At 50.7% G+C, this 19905-nt stretch overlaps 1 protein-coding gene across 3 annotated transcripts; it reads right to left on the bottom strand.

The window, feature by feature from the left end:
- Positions 1-72: 72 nt before the first annotated feature.
- Positions 73-18227, bottom strand: LOC116411652 (retinoic acid receptor responder protein 2-like). 3 transcript variants are annotated; one of them, XM_031904396.1, is made up of 5 exons: positions 17905-18226; positions 17571-17675; positions 1640-1726; positions 1362-1453; positions 73-303 (listed from the first exon to the last, which is right to left on the bottom strand). In XM_031904396.1, the coding sequence occupies exons 1-5, from the start codon at positions 18088-18090 to the stop codon at positions 261-263; spliced, it is 513 nt and encodes a 170-aa protein (XP_031760256.1). In that variant the 5' UTR covers positions 18091-18226; the 3' UTR covers positions 73-260. The 3 variants fall into 3 exon arrangements, with proteins under 3 accessions (XP_031760256.1, XP_031760255.1, XP_031760257.1); XM_031904395.1 differs by lacking the exons at positions 17571-17675; positions 17905-18226 and adding exons at positions 10449-10553; positions 10718-11709; XM_031904397.1 differs by lacking the exons at positions 73-303; positions 1362-1453; positions 1640-1726 and adding exons at positions 12320-12589; positions 14138-14237; positions 14915-15004 and having other exon boundaries at positions 17905-18227.
- Between the last annotated feature and the right edge of the window lie 1678 nt (positions 18228-19905).

Raw genomic sequence — 19905 nt, 5'->3', positions numbered from 1 at the left:
GGCATCGTAGCTGGCCCCAAGCTTGTCTGTTGGGAGACAAATTCAATAGCAAAGAACAAAACAAGCAACTCGGTTGGAATGCAATGATATTTAATAATGTTTCTTCAGGCCTGTGCCTGGTTGGTCTCTATATATCCCAATAACAGAAATACTGGTGAGAATATATAATATAATATATAACAGTAGATACGGCCGGAGGGAGGTTCCTGAGATAAATTTGAGAGGATCTTCAGGGGGTTGTTCTTATGGATATCCACCAATCATTGGGCTTTCAGCTCCATCTCTTCCTCTGTTACAGGCCGCCTAAAGGTGCCCAATGGGGGTTGGAGAGCAGAACAATCACATGGTTACTTATTCATCATAAAATCAGATAATAGCAGTCACAGTGAATATACAGATGTGGATCCCATAACCAGGTGACTGTATATGTTACACTCAGTGTATCTGCCCTATTGTCAGTGAGGTGGGAACACCAACGTTGTGTAACAGGTGCTGTAAGTCAAGGTTCCCATTTGTCCCCATTTCCCGGGGACTTACTTGGTCCCCAGGGAGGACTGACCCCAGGAAAGTCCACGTCTGCCCCGTGCTTGGCCTCTCTCCCCTCCGGCACTTGATTGATATCGATGTTCATGAAACTAATCAGCCAACTAGGAACAAGTGTCCATTGATAAAGTGTTCCCATTGGCTGTACTGTAGTCACATGAAAAGGGAACAGCCAATATATTAAGGGATTTTTTGTGAGCAGGAACCCTGCATGGAGCGGCAGCAGAAATAGTCTTGGGGCACTGGGAGGGCAGGGGGCTGGGCCAGTATTAAACTGCCAATAGATTAGCCACATTAGTGCCACCTAGAACCCTATATTTATTCTGCAGAAAGCTCTACCTGCCTGAGTAACAGCCCTAGAAGCTCCCTCTGTTTGTTTAACATAGCAGCTGCCATTTTAGCTTGGTCTCTGTAGCTTCCTGCTGCAGCTCTGGCTATTATAGCTCAGTTCACACATTCCTAAGGGAGGGGGGAGTGAGTTTTATAAATTCTAATGGGGGGGCAGGAGAGGGGAGAGAGCTGCTCAGACTCCAGGCCCAAAATAAAGGATCTTTCTGAGTGAAGAAGTCTGATACCCTAAGAACATGTTTACAAAAAAGGAGACAAGAAATCCTGTGTTTCTTTTGATAGAGGACTCAGTGCAGTGTTTCTGTGAGTGCTTATGGCTGTATTTCTTTCTGAGTTTTTACCTTTCCTCTCATTTAAGCCATATGCCAACTGTGGTAAATACAAGACAACAAATTGTTTTTTCAAGAATTTCAGCTATTAGTCGCCGGTAAATTCCTCCCCCTCTCTGTTCCCCCACGGAACCCTCATACCTTGACCTTGCATTGAGTCTGTACATATCGGGCAACTGGATTCCTTTATTCCTCAGATCATTGCATTCCTCCTCCCACTGCCCAATCTGCTCCTGTAGAGAAAGAAACAAAGGGCAAGTAACGCTGATAAGAATGGCACAGACACAAAGGTAAAATAAAAGAGAGCGCCCCCTAATGTTCCCTATAAACCTGGCACTGCCCCCCAATAACCCAAGTGCCTGGCAGTTCCGTAACTTACACTACGAGCCGAGGAGCCAAAACACAAACCCGTTACCTACCGAATTCTGGGCGCAGCGAATGAACTTGGATGAAGCTTTGTCGCTGTTATTTTTGAACCAAAAGCAGGAAAAGCAGCTGAACTCGGCCTGAGAGGAACAGATACAACAGAAAGTACACAAATAGTTTATCCACAGCCCCTTCCCAGAGGCTATTATCCCCCCACTGCTACTATAGGCACCATCTCTCCCTACTATACCTGGTATCCCACAGCCCCAGTCCCTTCCCAGAGGCTATTATCCCCCCACTGCTACTATAGGCACCATCTCTCCCTACTATACCTGCTATCCCACAGCCCCAGTCCCTTCCCAGAGGCTATTATCCCCCCACTGCTACTATAGGCACCATCTCTCCCTACTATACCTGCTATCCCACAGCCCTAGTCCCTTCCCAGAGGCTTTTATCCCCCCACTGCTACTATAGGCACCATCTCTCCCTACTATACCTGCTATCCCACAGCCCCAGTCCCTTCCCAGAGGCTATTATCCCCCCACTGCTACTATAGGCACCATCTCTCCCTACTATACCTGCTATCCCACAGCCCCAGTCCCTTCCCAGAGGCTATTATCCCCCCACTGCTACTATAGGCACCATCTCTCCCTACTATAACCTGCTATCCCACAGCCCCAGTCCCTTCCCAGAGGCTATTATCCCCCCACTGCTACTATAGGCACCATCTCTTCCTACTATGCCTGCTATCCCACAGCCCCAGTCCCTTCCCAGAGGCTATTATCCCCACTGCTACTATAGGCACCATCTCTCCCTACTATACCTGCTATCCCACAGCCCCAGTCCCTTCCCAGAGGCTATTATCCCCCCACTGCTACTATAGGCACCATCTCTCCCTACTATACCTGCTATCCCACAGCCCCAGTCCCTTCCCAGAGGCTATTATCCCCCCACTGCTACTATAGGCACCATCTCTCCCTACTATACCTGCTATCCCACAGCCCCAGTCCCTTCCCAGAGGCTATTATCCCCCCACTGCTACTATAGGCACCATCTCTCCCTACTATACCTGCTATCCCACAGCCCCAGTCCCTTCCCAGAGGCTATTATCCCCCCACTGCTACTATAGGCACCATCTCTCCCTACTATACCTGCTATCCCACAGCCCCAGTCCCTTCCCAGAGGCTATTATCCCCCACTGCTACTATAGGCACCATCTCTCCCTACTATACCTGCTATCCCACAGCCCCAGTCCCTTCCCAGAGGCTATTATCCCCCCACTGCTACTATAGGCACCATCTCTCCCTACTATACCTGCTATCCCACAGCCCCAGTCCCTTCCCAGAGGCTATTATCCCCCCACTGCTACTATAGGCACCATCTCTCCCTACTATACCTGCTATCCCACAGCCCCAGTCCCTTCCCAGAGGCTATTATCCCCCCACTGCTACTATAGGCACCATCTCTCCCTACTATACCTGCTATCCCACAGCCCCAGTCCCTTCCCAGAGGCTATTATCCCCCCACTGCTACTATAGGCACCATCTCTCCCTACTATACCTGCTATCCCACAGCCCCAGTCCCTTCCCAGAGGCTATTATCCCCCACTGCTACTATAGGCACCATCTCTCCCTACTATACCTGCTATCCACAGCCCCAGTCCCTTCCCAGAGGCTATTATCCCCCCACTGCTACTATAGGCACCATCTCTCCCTACTATACCTGCTATCCCACAGCCCCAGTCCCTTCCCAGAGGCTATTATCCCCCCACTGCTACTATAGGCACCATCTCTCCCTACTATACCTGCTATCCCACAGCCCCAGTCCCTTCCCAGAGGCTATTATCCCCCCACTGCTACTATAGGCACCATCTCTCCCTACTATACCTGCTATCCCCACAGCCCTAGTCCCTTCCCAGAGGCTTTTATCCCCCACTGCTACTATAGGCACCATCTCTCCCTACTATACCTGCTATCCCACAGCCCTAGTCCCTTCCCAGAGGCTTTTATCCCCCCACTGCTACTATAGGCACCATCTCTCCCTACTATACCTGCTATCCCACAGCCCCAGTCCCTTCCCAGAGGCTATTATCCCCCCACTGCTACTATAGGCACCCATCTCTCCCTACTATACCTGCTGTCCCACAGCCCCAGTCCCTTCCCAGAGGCTATTATCCCCCCACTGCTACTATAGGCACCATCTCTCCCTACTATACCTGCTATCCCACAGCCCCAGTCCCTTCCCAGAGGCTATTATCCCCCCACTGCTACTATAGGCCACCATCTCTCCCTACTATACCTCCTATCCCCACAGCTCCAGTCCCTTCCCAGAGGCTATTATCCCCCCACTGCTACTATAGGCACCATCTCTCCCTACTATACCTGCTATCCACAGCCCCAGTCCCTTCCCAGAGGCTATTATCCCCCCACTGCTACTATAGGCACCATCTCTCCCTACTATACCTGCTATCCCACAGCCCAGTCCCTTCCCAGAGGCCTATTATCCCCCCACTGCTACTATAGGCACCATCTCTCCCTACTATACCTGCTATCCCACAGCCCAGTCCCTTCCCAGAGGCTATTATCCCCCACTGCTACTATAGGCACCATCTCTCCCTACTATACCTGCTAGTCCCACAGCCCCAGTCCCTTCCCAGAGGCTATTATCCCCCCACTGCTACTATAGGCACCATCTCTCCCTACTATACCTGCTATCCCACAGCCCAGTCCCTTCCCAGAGGCTATTATCCCCCCACTGCTACTATAGGCACCATCTTTCCCTACTATACCTGCTATCCCACAGCCCCAGTCCCTTCCCAGAGGCTATTATCCCCCCACTGCTACTATAGGCACCATCTCTCCCTACTATAACCTGCTATCCACAGCCCCAGTCCCTTCCCAGAGGCTATTATCCCCCCACTGCTACTATAGGCACCATCTCTCCCTACTATAGCCTGCTATCCCACAGCCCCAGTCCCTTCCCAGAGGCTATTATCCCCCACTGCTACTATAGGCACCATCTCTCCCTACTATACCTGCTATCCACAGCCCCAGTCCCTTCCCAGAGGCTATTATCCCCCCACTGCTACTATAGGCACCATCTCTCCCTACTATACCTGCTATCCCACAGCCCCAGTCCCTTCCCAGAGGCTATTATTCCCCCCCACTGCTACTATAGGCACCATCTCTCCCTACTATACCTGCTATCCCACAGCCCCAGTCCCTTCCCAGAGGCTATTATCCCCCCACTGCTACTATAGGCACCATCTCTCCCTACTATACCTGCTATCCCACAGCCCCAGTCCCTTTCCCAGAGGCTATTATCCCCCCACTGCTACTATAGGCACCATCTCTCCCTACTATACCTGCTATCCCACAGCCCCAGTCCCTTCCCAGAGGCTATTATCCCACTGCTACTATAGGCACCATCTCTCCCTACTATACCTGCTATCCCACAGCCCCAGTCCCTTCCCAGAGGCTATTATCCCCCACTGCTACTATAGGCACCATCTCTCCCTACTATACCTGCTATCCCACAGCCCCCAGTCCCTTCCCAGAGGCTATTATCCCCCCCACTGCTACTATAGGCACCATCTCTCCCTACTATACCTGCTATCCCACAGCCCCAGTCCCTTCCCAGAGGCTATTATCCCCCCCACTGCTACTATAGGCACCATCTCTCCCTACTATACCTGCTATCCCACAGCCACAGTCCCCTTCCCAGAGGCTATTATCCCCCACTGCTACTATAGGCACCATCTCTCCCTACTATACCTGCTATCCCACAGCCCCAGTCCCTTCCCAGAGGCTATTATCCCCCCACTGCTACTATAGGCACCATCTCTCCCTACTATACCTGCTATCCCACAGCCCAGTCCCTTCCCAGAGGCTATTATCCCCCCACTGCTACTATAGGCACCATCTCTCCCTACTATACCTGCTATCCCACAGCCCCAGTCCCTTCCAGAGGCTATTATCCCCCCACTGCTACTATAGGCACCATCTCTCCCTACTATACCTGCTATCCCACAGCCCCAGTCCCTTCCCAGAGGCTATTATCCCCCCACTGCTACTATAGGCACCATCTCTCCCTACTATACCTGCTATCCCACAGCCCCAGTCCCTTCCCAGAGGCTATTATCCCCCCACTGCTACTATAGGCACCATCTCTCCCTACTATACCTGCTATCCCACAGCCCCAGTCCCTTCCCAGAGGGCTATTATCCCCCCACTGCTACTATAGGCACCATCTCTCCCTACTATACCTGCTATCCCACAGCCCCAGTCCCTTCCCAGAGGCTATTATCCCCCCACTGCTACTATAGGCACCATCTCTCCCTACTATACCTGCTATCCCACAGCCCCAGTCCCTTCCAGAGGCTATTATCCCCCCACTGCTACTATAGGCACCATCTCTCCCTACTATACCTGCTATCCCACAGCCCCAGTCCCTTCCCAGAGGCTATTATCCCCCCACTGCTACTATAGGCACCATCTCTCCCTACTATACCTGCTATCCCACAGCCCCAGTCCCTTCCCAGAGGCTATTATCCCCCCACTGCTACTATAGGCACCATCTCTCCCTACTATACCTGCTATCCCACAGCCCCAGTCCCTTCCCAGAGGCTATTATCCCCCCACTGCTACTATAGGCACCATCTCTCCCTACTATACCTGCTATCCCACAGCCCCAGTCCCTTCCCAGAGGCTATTATCCCCCCACTGCTACTATAGGCACCATCTCTCCCTACTATACCTGCTATCCCACAGCCCCAGTCCCTTCCCAGAGGCTATTATCCCCCCACTGCTACTATAGGCACCATCTCTCCCTACTATACCTGCTATCCCACAGCCCCAGTCCCTTCCCAGAGGCTATTATCCCCCCACTGCTACTATAGGCACCATCTCTCCCTACTATACCTGCTATCCCACAGCCCCAGTCCCTTCCCAGAGGCTATTATCCCCCCACTGCTACTATAGGCACCATCTCTCCCTACTATACCTGCTATCCCACAGCCCCAGTCCCTTCCCAGAGGCTATTATCCCCCCACTGCTACTATAGGCACCATCTCTCCCTACTATACCTGCTATCCCACAGCCCCAGTCCCTTCCCAGAGGCTATTATCCCCCACTGCTACTATAGGCACCATCTCTCCCTACTATACCTGCTATCCCACAGCCCCAGTCCCTTCCCAGAGGCTATTATCCCCCCACTGCTACTATAGGCACCATCTCTCCCTACTATACCTGCTATCCCACAGCCCCAGTCCCTTCCCAGAGGCTATTATCCCCCCACTGCTACTATAGGCACCATCTCTCCTACTATACCTGCTATCCACAGCCCCAGTCCCTTCCCAGAGGCTATTATCCCCCCACTGCTACTATAGGCACCATCTCTCCCTACTATACCTGCTATCCCACAGCCCCAGTCCCTTCCCAGAGGCTATTATCCCCCCACTGCTACTATAGGCACCATCTCTCCCTACTATACCTGCTATCCCACAGCCCCAGTCCCTTCCCAGAGGCTATTATCCCCCCACTGCTACTATAGGCACCATCTCTCCCTACTATACCTGCTATCCACAGCCCCAGTCCCTTCCCAGAGGCTATTATCCCCCCACTGCTACTATAGGCACCATCTCTCCCTACTATACCTGCTATCCCACAGCCCCAGTCCCTTCCCAGAGGCTATTATCCCCCCACTGCTACTATAGGCACCATCTCTCCCTACTATACCTGCTATCCCACAGCCCCAGTCCCTTCCCAGAGGCTATTATCCCCCCACTGCTACTATAGGCACCATCTCTCCCTACTATACCTGCTATCCCACAGCCCCAGTCCCTTCCCAGAGGCTATTATCCCCCCACTGCTACTATAGGCACCATCTCTCCCTACTATACCTGCTATCCCACAGCCCAGTCCCTTCCCAGAGGCTATTATCCCCCCACTGCTACTATAGGCACCATCTCTCCCTACTATACCTGCTATCCCACAGCCCCAGTCCCTTCCCAGAGGCTATTATCCCCCACTGCTACTATAGGCACCATCTCTCCCTACTATACCTGCTATCCCACAGCCCCAGTCCCTTCCCAGAGGCTATTATCCCCCCACTGCTACTATAGGCACCATCTCTCCCTACTATACCTGCTATCCCACAGCCCCAGTCCCTTCCCAGAGGCTATTATCCCCCCACTGCTACTATAGGCACCATCTCTCCCTACTATACCTGCTATCCCACAGCCCCAGTCCCTTCCCAGAGGCTATTATCCCCCCACTGCTACTATAGGCACCATCTCTCCCTACTATACCTGCTATCCCACAGCCCCAGTCCCTTCCCAGAGGCTATTATCCCACTGCTACTATAGCACCATCTCTCCCTACTATACCTGCTATCCCACAGCCCCAGTCCCTTCCCAGAGGCTATTATCCCCCCACTGCTACTATAGGCACCATCTCTCCCTACTATACCTGCTATCCCACAGCCCCAGTCCCTTCCCAGAGGCTATTATCCCCCCACTGCTACTATAGGCACCATCTCTCCCTACTATACCTGCTATCCACAGCCCAGTCCCTTCCCAGAGGCTATTATCCCCCCACTGCTACTATAGGCACCATCTCTCCCTACTATACCTGCTATCCCACAGCCCCAGTCCCTTCCCAGAGGCTATTATCCCCCCACTGCTACTATAGGCACCATCTCTCCCTACTATACCTGCTATCCCACAGCCCCAGTCCCTTCCCAGAGGCTATTATCCCCCACTGCTACTATAGGCACCATCTCTCCCTACTATACCTGCTATCCACAGCCCCAGTCCCTTCCCAGAGGCTATTATCCCCCCACTGCTACTATAGGCACCATCTCTCCCTACTATACCTGCTATCCCACAGCCCCAGTCCCTTCCCAGAGGCTATTATCCCCCCACTGCTACTATAGGCACCATCTCTCCCTACTATACCTGCTATCCCACAGCCCCAGTCCCTTCCCAGAGGCTATTATCCCCCACTGCTACTATAGGCACCATCTCTCCCTACTATACCTGCTATCCCACAGCCCCAGTCCCTTCCCAGAGGCTATTATCCCCCCACTGCTACTATAGGCACCATCTCTCCCTACTATACCTGCTATCCCACAGCCCCAGTCCCTTCCCAGAGGCTATTATCCCCCCACTGCTACTATAGGCACCATCTCTCCCTACTATACCTGCTATCCCACAGCCCCAGTCCCTTCCCAGAGGCTATTATCCCCCCACTGCTACTATAGGCACCATCTCTCCCTACTATACCTGCTATCCCACAGCCCCAGTCCCTTCCCAGAGGCTATTATCCCCCCACTGCTACTATAGGCACCATCTCTCCCTACTATACCTGCTATCCCACAGCCCCAGTCCCTTCCCAGAGGCTATTATCCCCCCACTGCTACTATAGGCACCATCTCTCCCTACTATACCTGCTATCCCACAGCCCCAGTCCCTTCCCAGAGGCTATTATCCCCCCACTGCTACTATAGGCACCATCTCTCCCTACTATACCTGCTATCCCACAGCCCCAGTCCCTTCCCAGAGGCTATTATCCCCCCACTGCTACTATAGGCACCATCTCTCCCTACTATACCTGCTATCCCACAGCCCCAGTCCCTTCCCAGAGGCTATTATCCCCCACTGCTACTATAGGCACCATCTCTCCCTACTATACCTGCTATCCCACAGCCCCAGTCCCTTCCCAGAGGCTATTATCCCCCCACTGCTACTATAGGCACCATCTCTCCCTACTATACCTGCTATCCCACAGCCCCAGTCCCTTCCCAGAGGCTATTATCCCCCCACTGCTACTATAGGCACCATCTCTCCCTACTATACCTGCTATCCCACAGCCCCAGTCCCTTCCCAGAGGCTATTATCCCCCCACTGCTACTATAGGCACCATCTCTCCCTACTATACCTGCTATCCCACAGCCCCAGTCCCTTCCCAGAGGCTATTATCCCCCCACTGCTACTATAGGCACCATCTCTCCCTACTATACCTGCTATCCCACAGCCCCAGTCCCTTCCCAGAGGCTATTATCCCCCCACTGCTACTATAGGCACCATCTCTCCCTACTATACCTGCTATCCCACAGCCCCAGTCCCTTCCCAGAGGCTATTATCCCCCCACTGCTACTATAGGCACCATCTCTCCCTACTATACCTGCTATCCCACAGCCCCAGTCCCTTCCCAGAGGCTATTATCCCCCCACTGCTACTATAGGCACCATCTCTCCCTACTATACCTGCTATCCCACAGCCCCAGTCCCTTCCCAGAGGCTATTATCCCCCACTGCTACTATAGGCACCATCTCTCCCTACTATACCTGCTATCCCACAGCCCCAGTCCCTTCCCAGAGGCTATTATCCCCCCACTGCTACTATAGGCACCATCTCTCCCTACTATACCTGCTATCCCACAGCCCAGTCCCTTCCCAGAGGCTATTATCCCCCCACTGCTACTATAGGCACCATCTCTCCCTACTATACCTGCTATCCCACAGCCCCAGTCCCTTCCCAGAGGCTATTATCCCCCCACTGCTACTATAGGCACCATCTCTCCCTACTATACCTGCTATCCCACAGCCCCAGTCCCTTCCCAGAGGCTATTATCCCCCCACTGCTACTATAGGCACCATCTCTCCCTACTATACCTGCTATCCCACAGCCCAGTCCCTTCCCAGAGGCTATTATCCCCCCACTGCTACTATAGGCACCATCTCTCCCTACTATACCTGCTATCCCACAGCCCCAGTCCCTTCCCAGAGGCTATTATCCCCCCACTTCTACTATAGGCACCATCTCTCCATACTATTCCAACTAATAGTAGGGATTGTTCTTACCCCATTTCTGAGGGGTTTGCATTCCTTTCGTAATGAATTGCTCCTTCTGCAGTTGCTTTGCTTTTGCTTGAAGTGCAGCTGTACATAAACACTTCCAGGTGTGTCCTAGAATGGTAAAACAAACACTTAGTTTAAACTTGAACTAAAGATATAATTTTATCTATCTATCTATCTATCTGTCTGTCTGTCTGTCTGTCTGTCTGTCTGTGTCTGTCTATCTGTCTGTCTGTCTGTCTGTTAGTGGAACCTACCCCCTGGGTGGTACTTACCTCCTGTGTGGCTCCCAGTACAGAGGTGACTATAAAGAGGTTCCTGGGTCTGTAGGTCTCATAGAAATTCTCTGTAGTGAGGCTCATTGCCTTGTTCTGTGGGCCAGAGAGTTCTGACATGGGGACCCGGCCCGTTACAGCCAGAATAAAGCCCATGGCTCCCAGCAGGCACCAGGTTCTACTCATCCTGTTATCTCTGGGCTCTCAGTCTGTCCGGCGTCTCTCCCGCTGTCTGTGCTTCTGCTGGTACCGGCGCTGGGGGTTATAGCACAGAAAGGGAAAGTGTCCCGGGCCCAGATGGTTCCCATTACACATTCCTTCCTATGTATATTAATACACAGAGCTGACTCCTCTCTCTGCGGAACAACAACATCACCCTAACATTGCAGGGGGGGCTCTTACAAGCACTCTGTGTCTATAAAGGGCCCTTCCATGGAAGAAGGGAGACTATTTGGGGGGGACTTTACCAACAGAAGGCTTTTCCATTGGAGAACTCAGTTATATATAAATATTAGGAGTCTAAACTCCTCCCTAATTGTTATTATTGTGCGGCTGTGGCCCCTGCTTGGCACCGGGGGGGCTGGTAGGTTTAATGCAATGAGTTGGGGTGTAAGCGCGCAGTGTATCTATAGATTCTGCCCGAGCTCAAGGAAGTGTGGGGGCCCCAAAATGGCTGCAATAGAGAGCCCTATAGATGCAATTTATAAGGGTTTATGTGCAAATCTGCCCCTGCACTTCCACATGGGGCTTATTATGATCAGGGCACCATGGTGAATGGGCGGGGGCAGATGGCGGCTGCAGTGGTAAATGAGCCCCTTGGCACTAGACTCCGCCTTATGCTCCAGCACCTACAGGCCAATTCTAAAGATGACTAAACATAGACCACATGACTGCAGACGTCCAATGCGGAACAGCCATCAAAGGGAGGGTGGAGATGATCCATGTAAAATTGTGGGTGACCAGGTACCTCTCCTGCCTGCCCTTGGTCCTCACTCCCTTGCCCCCCGCTGTCTCTTGAACAGTGACATCCCCCCCACAATGTCACTCCGCGTGTTGGTGGAGGATGCGGGGCGAGGGGGCCGGTCAGGTTGCCTAGAGCGCCCGGTTGGCTTTTCCCGCCCCTGCTGAGTAGGATTCCCACCTTTTCATCTTTACATTGTGTGACATTTAGGGGGCAGATCAGTGATATTGGGGGTGGAGCTATGACATGGGGGACTGTGATTGGCTGCATTATGTGTCAATCAGGGGGAACAACCTTCGGTAAGTATCTAAGTTTCGGAAGTTTTTGAGCAAAGCAAAATGGGACAGATTCGCTTATCACTAATTATTGCTAATTGTTAATTAGATATACAGGAAGTTCATTTTATATCGATCCAGCCAATGGTGACAACCCCAGTCATCAACTTGCGGCCGATTGGCTGTGACCTACTGAAAGCAGCTCTGTGGCCCCCACTGGCCCTGTTTTGGGGCAAAGTCGAAAATACTGAGAAGCACGTATAAACGTTTGTTGGTAAAGAGAGAATTATTGCAACATCCACTCGTGTTCCTACATGAGCCCGGAGGTTTTCTATTGTGAAATCAGACAAAAACAAGCAGCACAGCTGGAATGCAATGATATTTACTAACATGTCACATGTCACATTAGTAATGGTAAATAACACCTGCCCGGGGCTGCTCGGCCGTTTGACATGACAGATGGGCCGTATTCATTCTAATATACTCCAATAAGGAAAATACAGGCGAGAATATATATAATATATAATATAATAGTAGATAAGGGGTTAATGTGGGTGGGTCTTCAGGGGGTTGTTCTTATGGATATCCACCAATCACTGGGCTTCCAGCTTCTTCTCTTCCTCTGTTACAGGAGGCCTAAAGGTGCCCAATGGGGGTTGGGGAGCAGAACAATCACATGGTTATTTATTCATTATAAAATCAGATAATTGTAGTCACTATATTAGCGCCGGCCCATTGTTTCTGGATAGTTGGTCAGTTATCTGCTATAAATAGCTCCATATCGACTGGATCCTGGCATTTTATTCCATTGCAACTGACATTACTACTAATCTCTAAAATGACTCAGTACAGCCCCCGGAATCACTTACCTTCCTCCCTGTAGGCAGATTTGTTTTGTTTCTCTATTACAAGCAGCTGAACTGCAGCTCTTTTAGTTACTTCCTTGTCTAGCCTGAAGCTCCTCCTTCTTTTGCTTTTTTGCCTGCGCTTCTCTCAGCCTGAAGGAGAAAACCTAGGGTGGACAGAATCGGAGCATACACTCCATGTGCCCAGGCCCTAAACCTAAATGCCTACTTGAAAATACCAGGATTGGTTCATTGTATTCCTGATTTGGAGCCCATTGATGTCATACAAAGAGACCCGTGGACCCAATGGTTTTTGTAGTTGAACCTTCTTACTTAGACATTATAGAGGACAATGATTGCAGCCACAAGCTGGCCAATAGCCACCGATATAGAGAATATAGTATAATATTGTATCTGAAAATAGGCCCCTTGCCTCTCTGGCACACCAGCAATGGCACCCATAGGAGACTGGGGCACTGTGGCACTTACAGCTCTTGAGGCCTGATGGGTAAATCTCAATTGCATTAAGTTCTGCCTAGGCCATTAGGTCTCTCATCCAATGGAAAACCAGAATGATATTTTATTCTATAGAATTCTATTTCATACATGACTAAATAGCCATAGAAGCTCCCTGGGGTTGTTTAAGAAAGCAGCTGCCATTTTAGCTTGGTCTGACATCACTTTCCACGAGCTTCTCTATGCTCTGGGCTCAGATTACAGAAGAAAAGGGAGGGGGAGGAGGGAGACGGGAGAAGGGAGGGAGAGAGAGGGGAGCAAGCTGAGCATGCTCAAGGTCAAACCCTGGAGGTTTAAGCTGAGAGTGGCCAGTTTGATACTAAAGAACATGTGTACAGAATAGAAGGAAAGAAATGCTGTGTTTCTTTTGACAGAGGACTCAGAGCAGCATTACTGCGAGTGTTTTTCTTTAAGCTGGAATGCAATTATTCCCAATAAAACCGTATTGTAGCAAGCTTGAATGCCCAAAGTGTAACGCTTTACCATGTTGATTTGTGTCACCAGAAACATCTATTTAGGGGCGCACCCACTGGGCAGCTCCTCAGATTGAGAAGGAATAGTAGCACCGATGAGGACATTTTAGTGAAGTCATGTGACCTAAGGGTCCTTAATGAGAGGCCATTGGATGGAAGATCTAAATAGAGCGTTCCATTTGTGACCTTCCCTAAAAAATTGTCCAAGTCTCCTTCCACTTTGCTCCCTCAAAACTTTCAGTACCGGGACCAGGAATCCCTTAATCCGGCCCAGTGGCACAAAATATATGTCTGTACTGATACTGTATCGTTACCACGGTAACTTCAGCTCCCCCAAATCACCATCGTACCTTAATTCTCTGAAAGCAGGAAACTGTACACTCCAGACATTGGTCTCAGTGCCTCATCCCTCACTTCCCTGCATTGCGTATCCCAGCGCCCAGTCAGCTCCTATAGGGAGAGAAAGGCACAATACAGCCAATGGGAACCTCACATACCAGATTATCCAGTAGAAGGCCTGACCTGCTTTACTCCTCTGTGATACAGCGCAGGCCCAGCGAAACCCAATGGGCTGTACCCAGGGGTGATTGCTCTGATGTTTTGAGCAAGGAAGAGGGGAGTGAGAGGGGTACATATGGAAAAATAGTTATATGTAGGTAGTGTTATTGCCAGTCTGGTCACCAGGTGGCGATGTGGAGTAGGGGAGAGGCTACACAGGGGTGAATGGGCTACTTCTTCTACTACTTCTGGGGTAGATAGAGCTAGGTTAGTTTTATGGAGCTCACCGGTGGGGGCGAGAGTTAGTGATAGGCCAGTTAGTTGAGCAGCTGAGGCTCCAACAAGGAGATAGAAAAAGGCCAGTACCCTGGTGGTACCTCCCCCAGATAGGGGCCCAGTAGATATTAATCGTGGGGAGACTGAGGGGCAGTTACCGTTGAAGCTTTACTGGTGGCTGTCAGTGCTCAGCACTGTGTGAATCTCCAGTTTATTCCTTTCCACAGCGTCTTCTACTGTGTTGTACCTACAATTAGTAGTCCCAGTACTCACTGGGCAACCTCATTGTCTGTGTAACAGTTACAGCTTGTGGGTCCAACTCCCATGATCCTTCCGCCCGACCCATTACCTACCAAATTCTGCGCACAGTGACTGACTGACTTGGACATGACGTCGTGACTGTGATAATGAAACGAGAAGCAGGAGATGCAGCTGAACTCGGCCTGAGATACAACAGAACAAGATCCATCATTTCCCTCCATAGGATTGAGATTTAATTCAATTGGAAAAACTGGGGAAATATTTACCCACCCAGCAACATGGGAGTTCTGTCCCTTCCCAGAGGCTATTATCCCCCCATTGCTACTATAGGCACCATCTCTCCCTACTATACCTGCTATCCCACAGCCCCAGTCCCTTCCCAGAGGCTATTATCCCCCCACTGCTACTATAGGCACCATCTCTCCCTACTATACCTGCTATCCCACAGCCCCAGTCCCTTCCCAGAGGCTATTATCCCCCCACTGCTACTATAGGCACCATCTCTCCCTACTATACCTGCTATCCCACAGCCCCAGTCCCTTCCCAGAGGCTATTATCCCCCCACTGCTACTATAGGCACCATCTCTCCCTACTATACCTGCTATCCCACAGCCACAGTCCTTCCCAGAGGCTATTATCCCCCCACTGCTACTATAGGCACCATCTCTCCCTACTATACCTGCTATCCCACAGCCACAGCCCCTTCCCAGAGGCTATTATCCCCCCACTGCTACTATAGGCACCATCTCCCCCTACTATACCTGCTATCCCACAGCCCCAGTCCCTTCCCAGAGGCTATTATCCCCCACTGCTACTATAGGCACCATCTCTCCCTACTATACCTGCTATCCCACAGCCCTAGTCCCTTCCCAGAGGCTATTATCCCCCCACTGCTACTATAGGCACCATCTCTCCCTACTATACCTGCTATCCCACAGCCCCAGTCCCTTCCCAGAGGCTATTATCCCCCCACTGCTACTATAGGCACCATCTCTCCCTACTATACCTGCTATCCCACAGCCCCAGTCCCTTCCCAGAGGCTATTATCCCCCCACTGCTACTATAGGCACCATCTCTCCCTACTATACCTGCTATCCCACAGCCCTAGTCCCTTCCCAGAGGCTATTATCCCCCCACTGCTACTATAGGCACCATCTCTCCCTACTATACCTGCTATCCCACAGCCACAGTCCCTTCCCAGAGGCTATTGTCCCCCCACTGCTACTATAGGCACCATCTCTCCCTACTATACCTACTATCCCACAGCCCCAGTCCCTTCCCAGAGGCTATTATCCCCCCACTGCTACTATAGGCACCATCTCTCCCTACTATACCTGCTATCCCACAGCCCCAGTCCCTTCCCAGAGGCTGTTATCCCCCCACTGGTACTATAGGCACCATCTCTCCCTACTATACCTGCTATCCCACAGCCCCAGTCCCTTCCCAGAGGCTATTATCCCCCCACTGCTACTATAGGCACCATCTCTCCCTACTATACCTGCTATCCCACAGCCCCAGTCCCTTCCCAGAGGCTATTATCCCCCTCACTGCTACTATAGGCACCATCTCTCCCTACTATACCTGCTATCCCACAGCCCCAGTCCCTTCCCAGAGGCTATTATCCCCCCACTGCTACTATAGGCACCGTCTCTCCCTACTATACCTACTATCCCACAGCCCCAGTCCCTTCCCAGAGGCTATTATCCCCCTCACTGCTACTATAGGCACCATCTCTCCCTACTATACCTGCTATCCCACAGCCCCAGTCCCTTCCCAGAGGCTATTATCCCCCACTGCTACTATAGGCACCATCTCTCCCTACTATACCTGCTATCCCACAGCCCCAGTCCCTTCCCAGAGGCTATTATCCCCCACTGCTACTATAGGCACCATCTCTCCCTACTATACCTGCTATCCCACAGCCCCAGTCCCTTCCCAGAGGCTATTATCCCCCTCACTGCTACTATAGGCACCATCTCTCCCTACTATACCTGCTATCCCACAGCCCCAGTCCCTTCCCAGAGGCTATTATCCCCCACTGCTACTATAGGCACCATCTCTCCCTACTATACCTGCTATCCCACAGCCCCAGTCCCTTCCCAGAGGCTATTATCACACTGCTACTATAGGCACCATCTCTCCCTACTATACCTGCTATCCCACAGCCCCAGTCCCTTCCCAGAGGCTATTATCCCACTGCTACTATAGGCACCATCTCTCCCTACTATACCTGCTATCCCACAGCCCCAGTCCCTTCCCAGAGGCTATTATCCCCCCACTGCTACTATAGGCACCATCTCTCCCTACTATACCTGCTATCCCACGGCCCCAGTCCCTTCCCAGAGGCTATTATCCCCCACTGGTACTATAGGCACCATCTCTCCCTACTATACCTGCTATCCCACAGCCCCAGTCCCTTCCCAGAGGCTATTATCCCCCCACTGCTACTATAGGCACCATCTCTCCCTACTATACCTGCTATCCCACAGCCCCAGTCCCTTCCCAGAGGCTATTATCCCCCCACTGCTACTATAGGCACCATCTCTCCCTACTATACCTGCTATCCCACAGCCCCAGTCCCTTCCCAGAGGCTATTATCCCCCCACTGCTACTATAGGCACCATCTCTCCCTACTATACCTGCTATCCCACAGCCCCAGTCCCTTCCCAGAGGCTATTATCCCCCCCACTGCTACTATAGACACCATCTCTCCATACTATTCTAACTAATAGTAGGGATTGTTCTTACCCCATTTCTGAGGGGTTTGCATTCCTTTCGTAATGAATCTCTCCTTCTGCAGTTGCTTTGCTTTTGCTTGAGGTGCAGCTGTACATAAATTCCTCCATCTAAGTCCTAGGATGGGAAAACAAGGATGTCGCTGAAACTCGACTTAATGATTTAATGTTATATACACAGTATATATATATATAATAGAATGGTAATGATCAGATACAAATAAATGCCCAAAAATCTGCAGCAAATTTTGCACCTTAGAACTTTCACTTGAATCCATCACATGAGCAGCTCAGGGGGCAGATAGCCCTTCGGGGTTAGTGGAACCTACCCCCTGGGTGGTACTTACCTCCTGTGTGGCTCCCAGTACAGAGGTGACTATAAAGTGGTTCCTGGGTCTGTAGGTCTCATAGAAATTCTCTGTAGTGAGGCTCATTGCCTTGTTCTGTGGGCCAGAGAGTTCTGACATGGGGACCCGGCCCGTTACAGCCAGAATAAAGCCCATGGCTCCCAGCAGGCACCAGGTTCTACTCATCCTGTTATCTCTGGGCTCTCAGTCTGTCCGGCGTCTCTCCCGCTGTCTGTGCTTCTGCTGGTACCGGCGCTGGGGGTTATAGCACAGAAAGGGAAAGTGTCCCGGGCCCAGATGGTTCCCATTACACATTCCTTCCATTATATAACTAGAGCTAATGTTCCGTATCTCTGGGTCTGAACAACAACATCACCCTACAGGAACAGGGGGTCCCTCACAATCTCTAGGGAGGGGCCCCACGGCCTAGGGCAGCACCAAACTATTAGTATGTTATAGAATGGCCAATTCTAAGCAACTTTACAGTTGCTCTTCATTATTTATTTGTTATAGTTATTTTTTATTTATTTGCCTTTCTCTTCTGACTGTTTTCAGTTTTTAACCCTTTCCCTGCCAAGCACGTAGCTCCTACGTGCTGGCATAAAAAGATGTTAAGCACCAAGCACGTAGGAACTACGTTTTCTTCTCTGCGCTCGCTGCTTTATCTGAGTGCAGAGAATGAGCGCAAAGGTAAAGAACCCCCTAGGGAACGAGCAGAGGGGGGTTACTAGTGGCCCCTGGGGAGCGATTGCCCAGAGACCCCATGGGAAAAACCTGACACGTGGATTCTACGTGTCAGGCTTTTGCTGCTCTCCCCCCCCCCTTCCTGAGCTCCCCCCTCACTTCCTGCGCCGCACACACACCGGACCTGACTGCAGCTGCTGTGCCTGTGTGTCCTGTCTCCCTCCTGCGATCTTCAACTTCTAGGCCTCAGGTTAGTGCCAGATACACACACAAGCACACAAACACACACTTATTACACTAATACACACTTATTCTTACACTTATACACACACACTTACATTTTGGGGGGGTTGGGGGATTTCACACATTCACAGCACAGCACTCACAGCACTCACACTTACTTGCACACTCACGCACACAAAACACATTTTGCCATGTGTTACACACACACGTATGCAATTTTGTAATTTTTTTTTTTCCATCGCATCGTTTTTATTCTTGCCTGAAAAAAATGTTTTATTGCCATTGCGGATAGTATATTCGCTAACTGCACTGCACAATACCTTTTGTGTATTATTGTTTTTATTACATTTTCTGTGATTTTGGTGCATTTTTAGCCATTTTATTGCATTTTCAGTTATGCATAGTTGTTGTTCGCTTGATTTTGTCCGTAAAACTTATTTGCCCAAGCCCAAATACTCAAACTGTGATTCTGACTGCAGATATCACTAGGGAAAAAAACAAGCATCGATTTTAGTGTTTTTTGGGGGGATTTTAGCAATTTTACTGCATTTCACATTGTTCTTTGCACATGGACATTTTGCCTGCTGTATTTCAATTTGGCTTCCTCTGTACCCCACATAGTTTGGTAAATCTATTCATATTGGGCATCAACCTGTTCAGTAGACCCCTGGTGTTCATACTTAGAGTGTTTTATGTTGATATGTTACAAAATGTGGGGGTACATAATGGGGTAAAATTCAAGCTTTGTGATGATTTTCAGAAATGTCATAAAAACCGTTATGGTTAGCATAGCTTTGTAGTTTGGTAGTTTGCAGTAGAAAGATGTGTTTACCCATTTTGGTTTCGTTAGAATGTGTACTGTATGGTTTTCTGGGGTCTCCGTACTGTTAGGGGGTCTTATGGCACATAATACACATACCGGGTGCAAAAACTGCACAAGCTGGAGCGTCTTATATATAAAATGTATAATTTTCTGGGATAAACCTTCTGTTAGTGGAATTTTTGGCCTTGAAATCTAAAGTATGCAGCTTTCTGGAGCAGTGCTTTGGGAATTTGGTAGGTACTGCCGGGAGT

Source organism: Xenopus tropicalis, chromosome 6 (assembly GCF_000004195.4).
Source record: "Xenopus tropicalis strain Nigerian chromosome 6, UCB_Xtro_10.0, whole genome shotgun sequence".
In the NCBI taxonomy this organism is placed as follows: Eukaryota; Metazoa; Chordata; class Amphibia; order Anura; family Pipidae; genus Xenopus; species Xenopus tropicalis.
The sequence above is the reverse complement of the archived record's forward strand: the minus strand, read 5'-3'. Positions and strand labels throughout refer to the sequence as shown.

Excerpts from the sequence above, each read along its gene's own strand:
- LOC116411652 (XM_031904396.1), bottom strand. The coding sequence starts at position 18,090 with ATGAGTAGAACCTGGTGCCTGCTGGGAGCCATGGGCTTTATTCTGGCT. Across the intron at positions 1,454-1,639 it reads TTCGCTGCGCCCAGAATTCG|GAGCAGATTGGGCAGTGGGA; the intron begins GTAGGTAACGGG and ends CTTTCTCTACAG. Across the intron at positions 304-1,361 it reads AGACTCAATGCAAGGTCAAG|GCGGCCTGTAACAGAGGAAG; the intron begins GTATGAGGGTTC and ends GGGCACCTTTAG.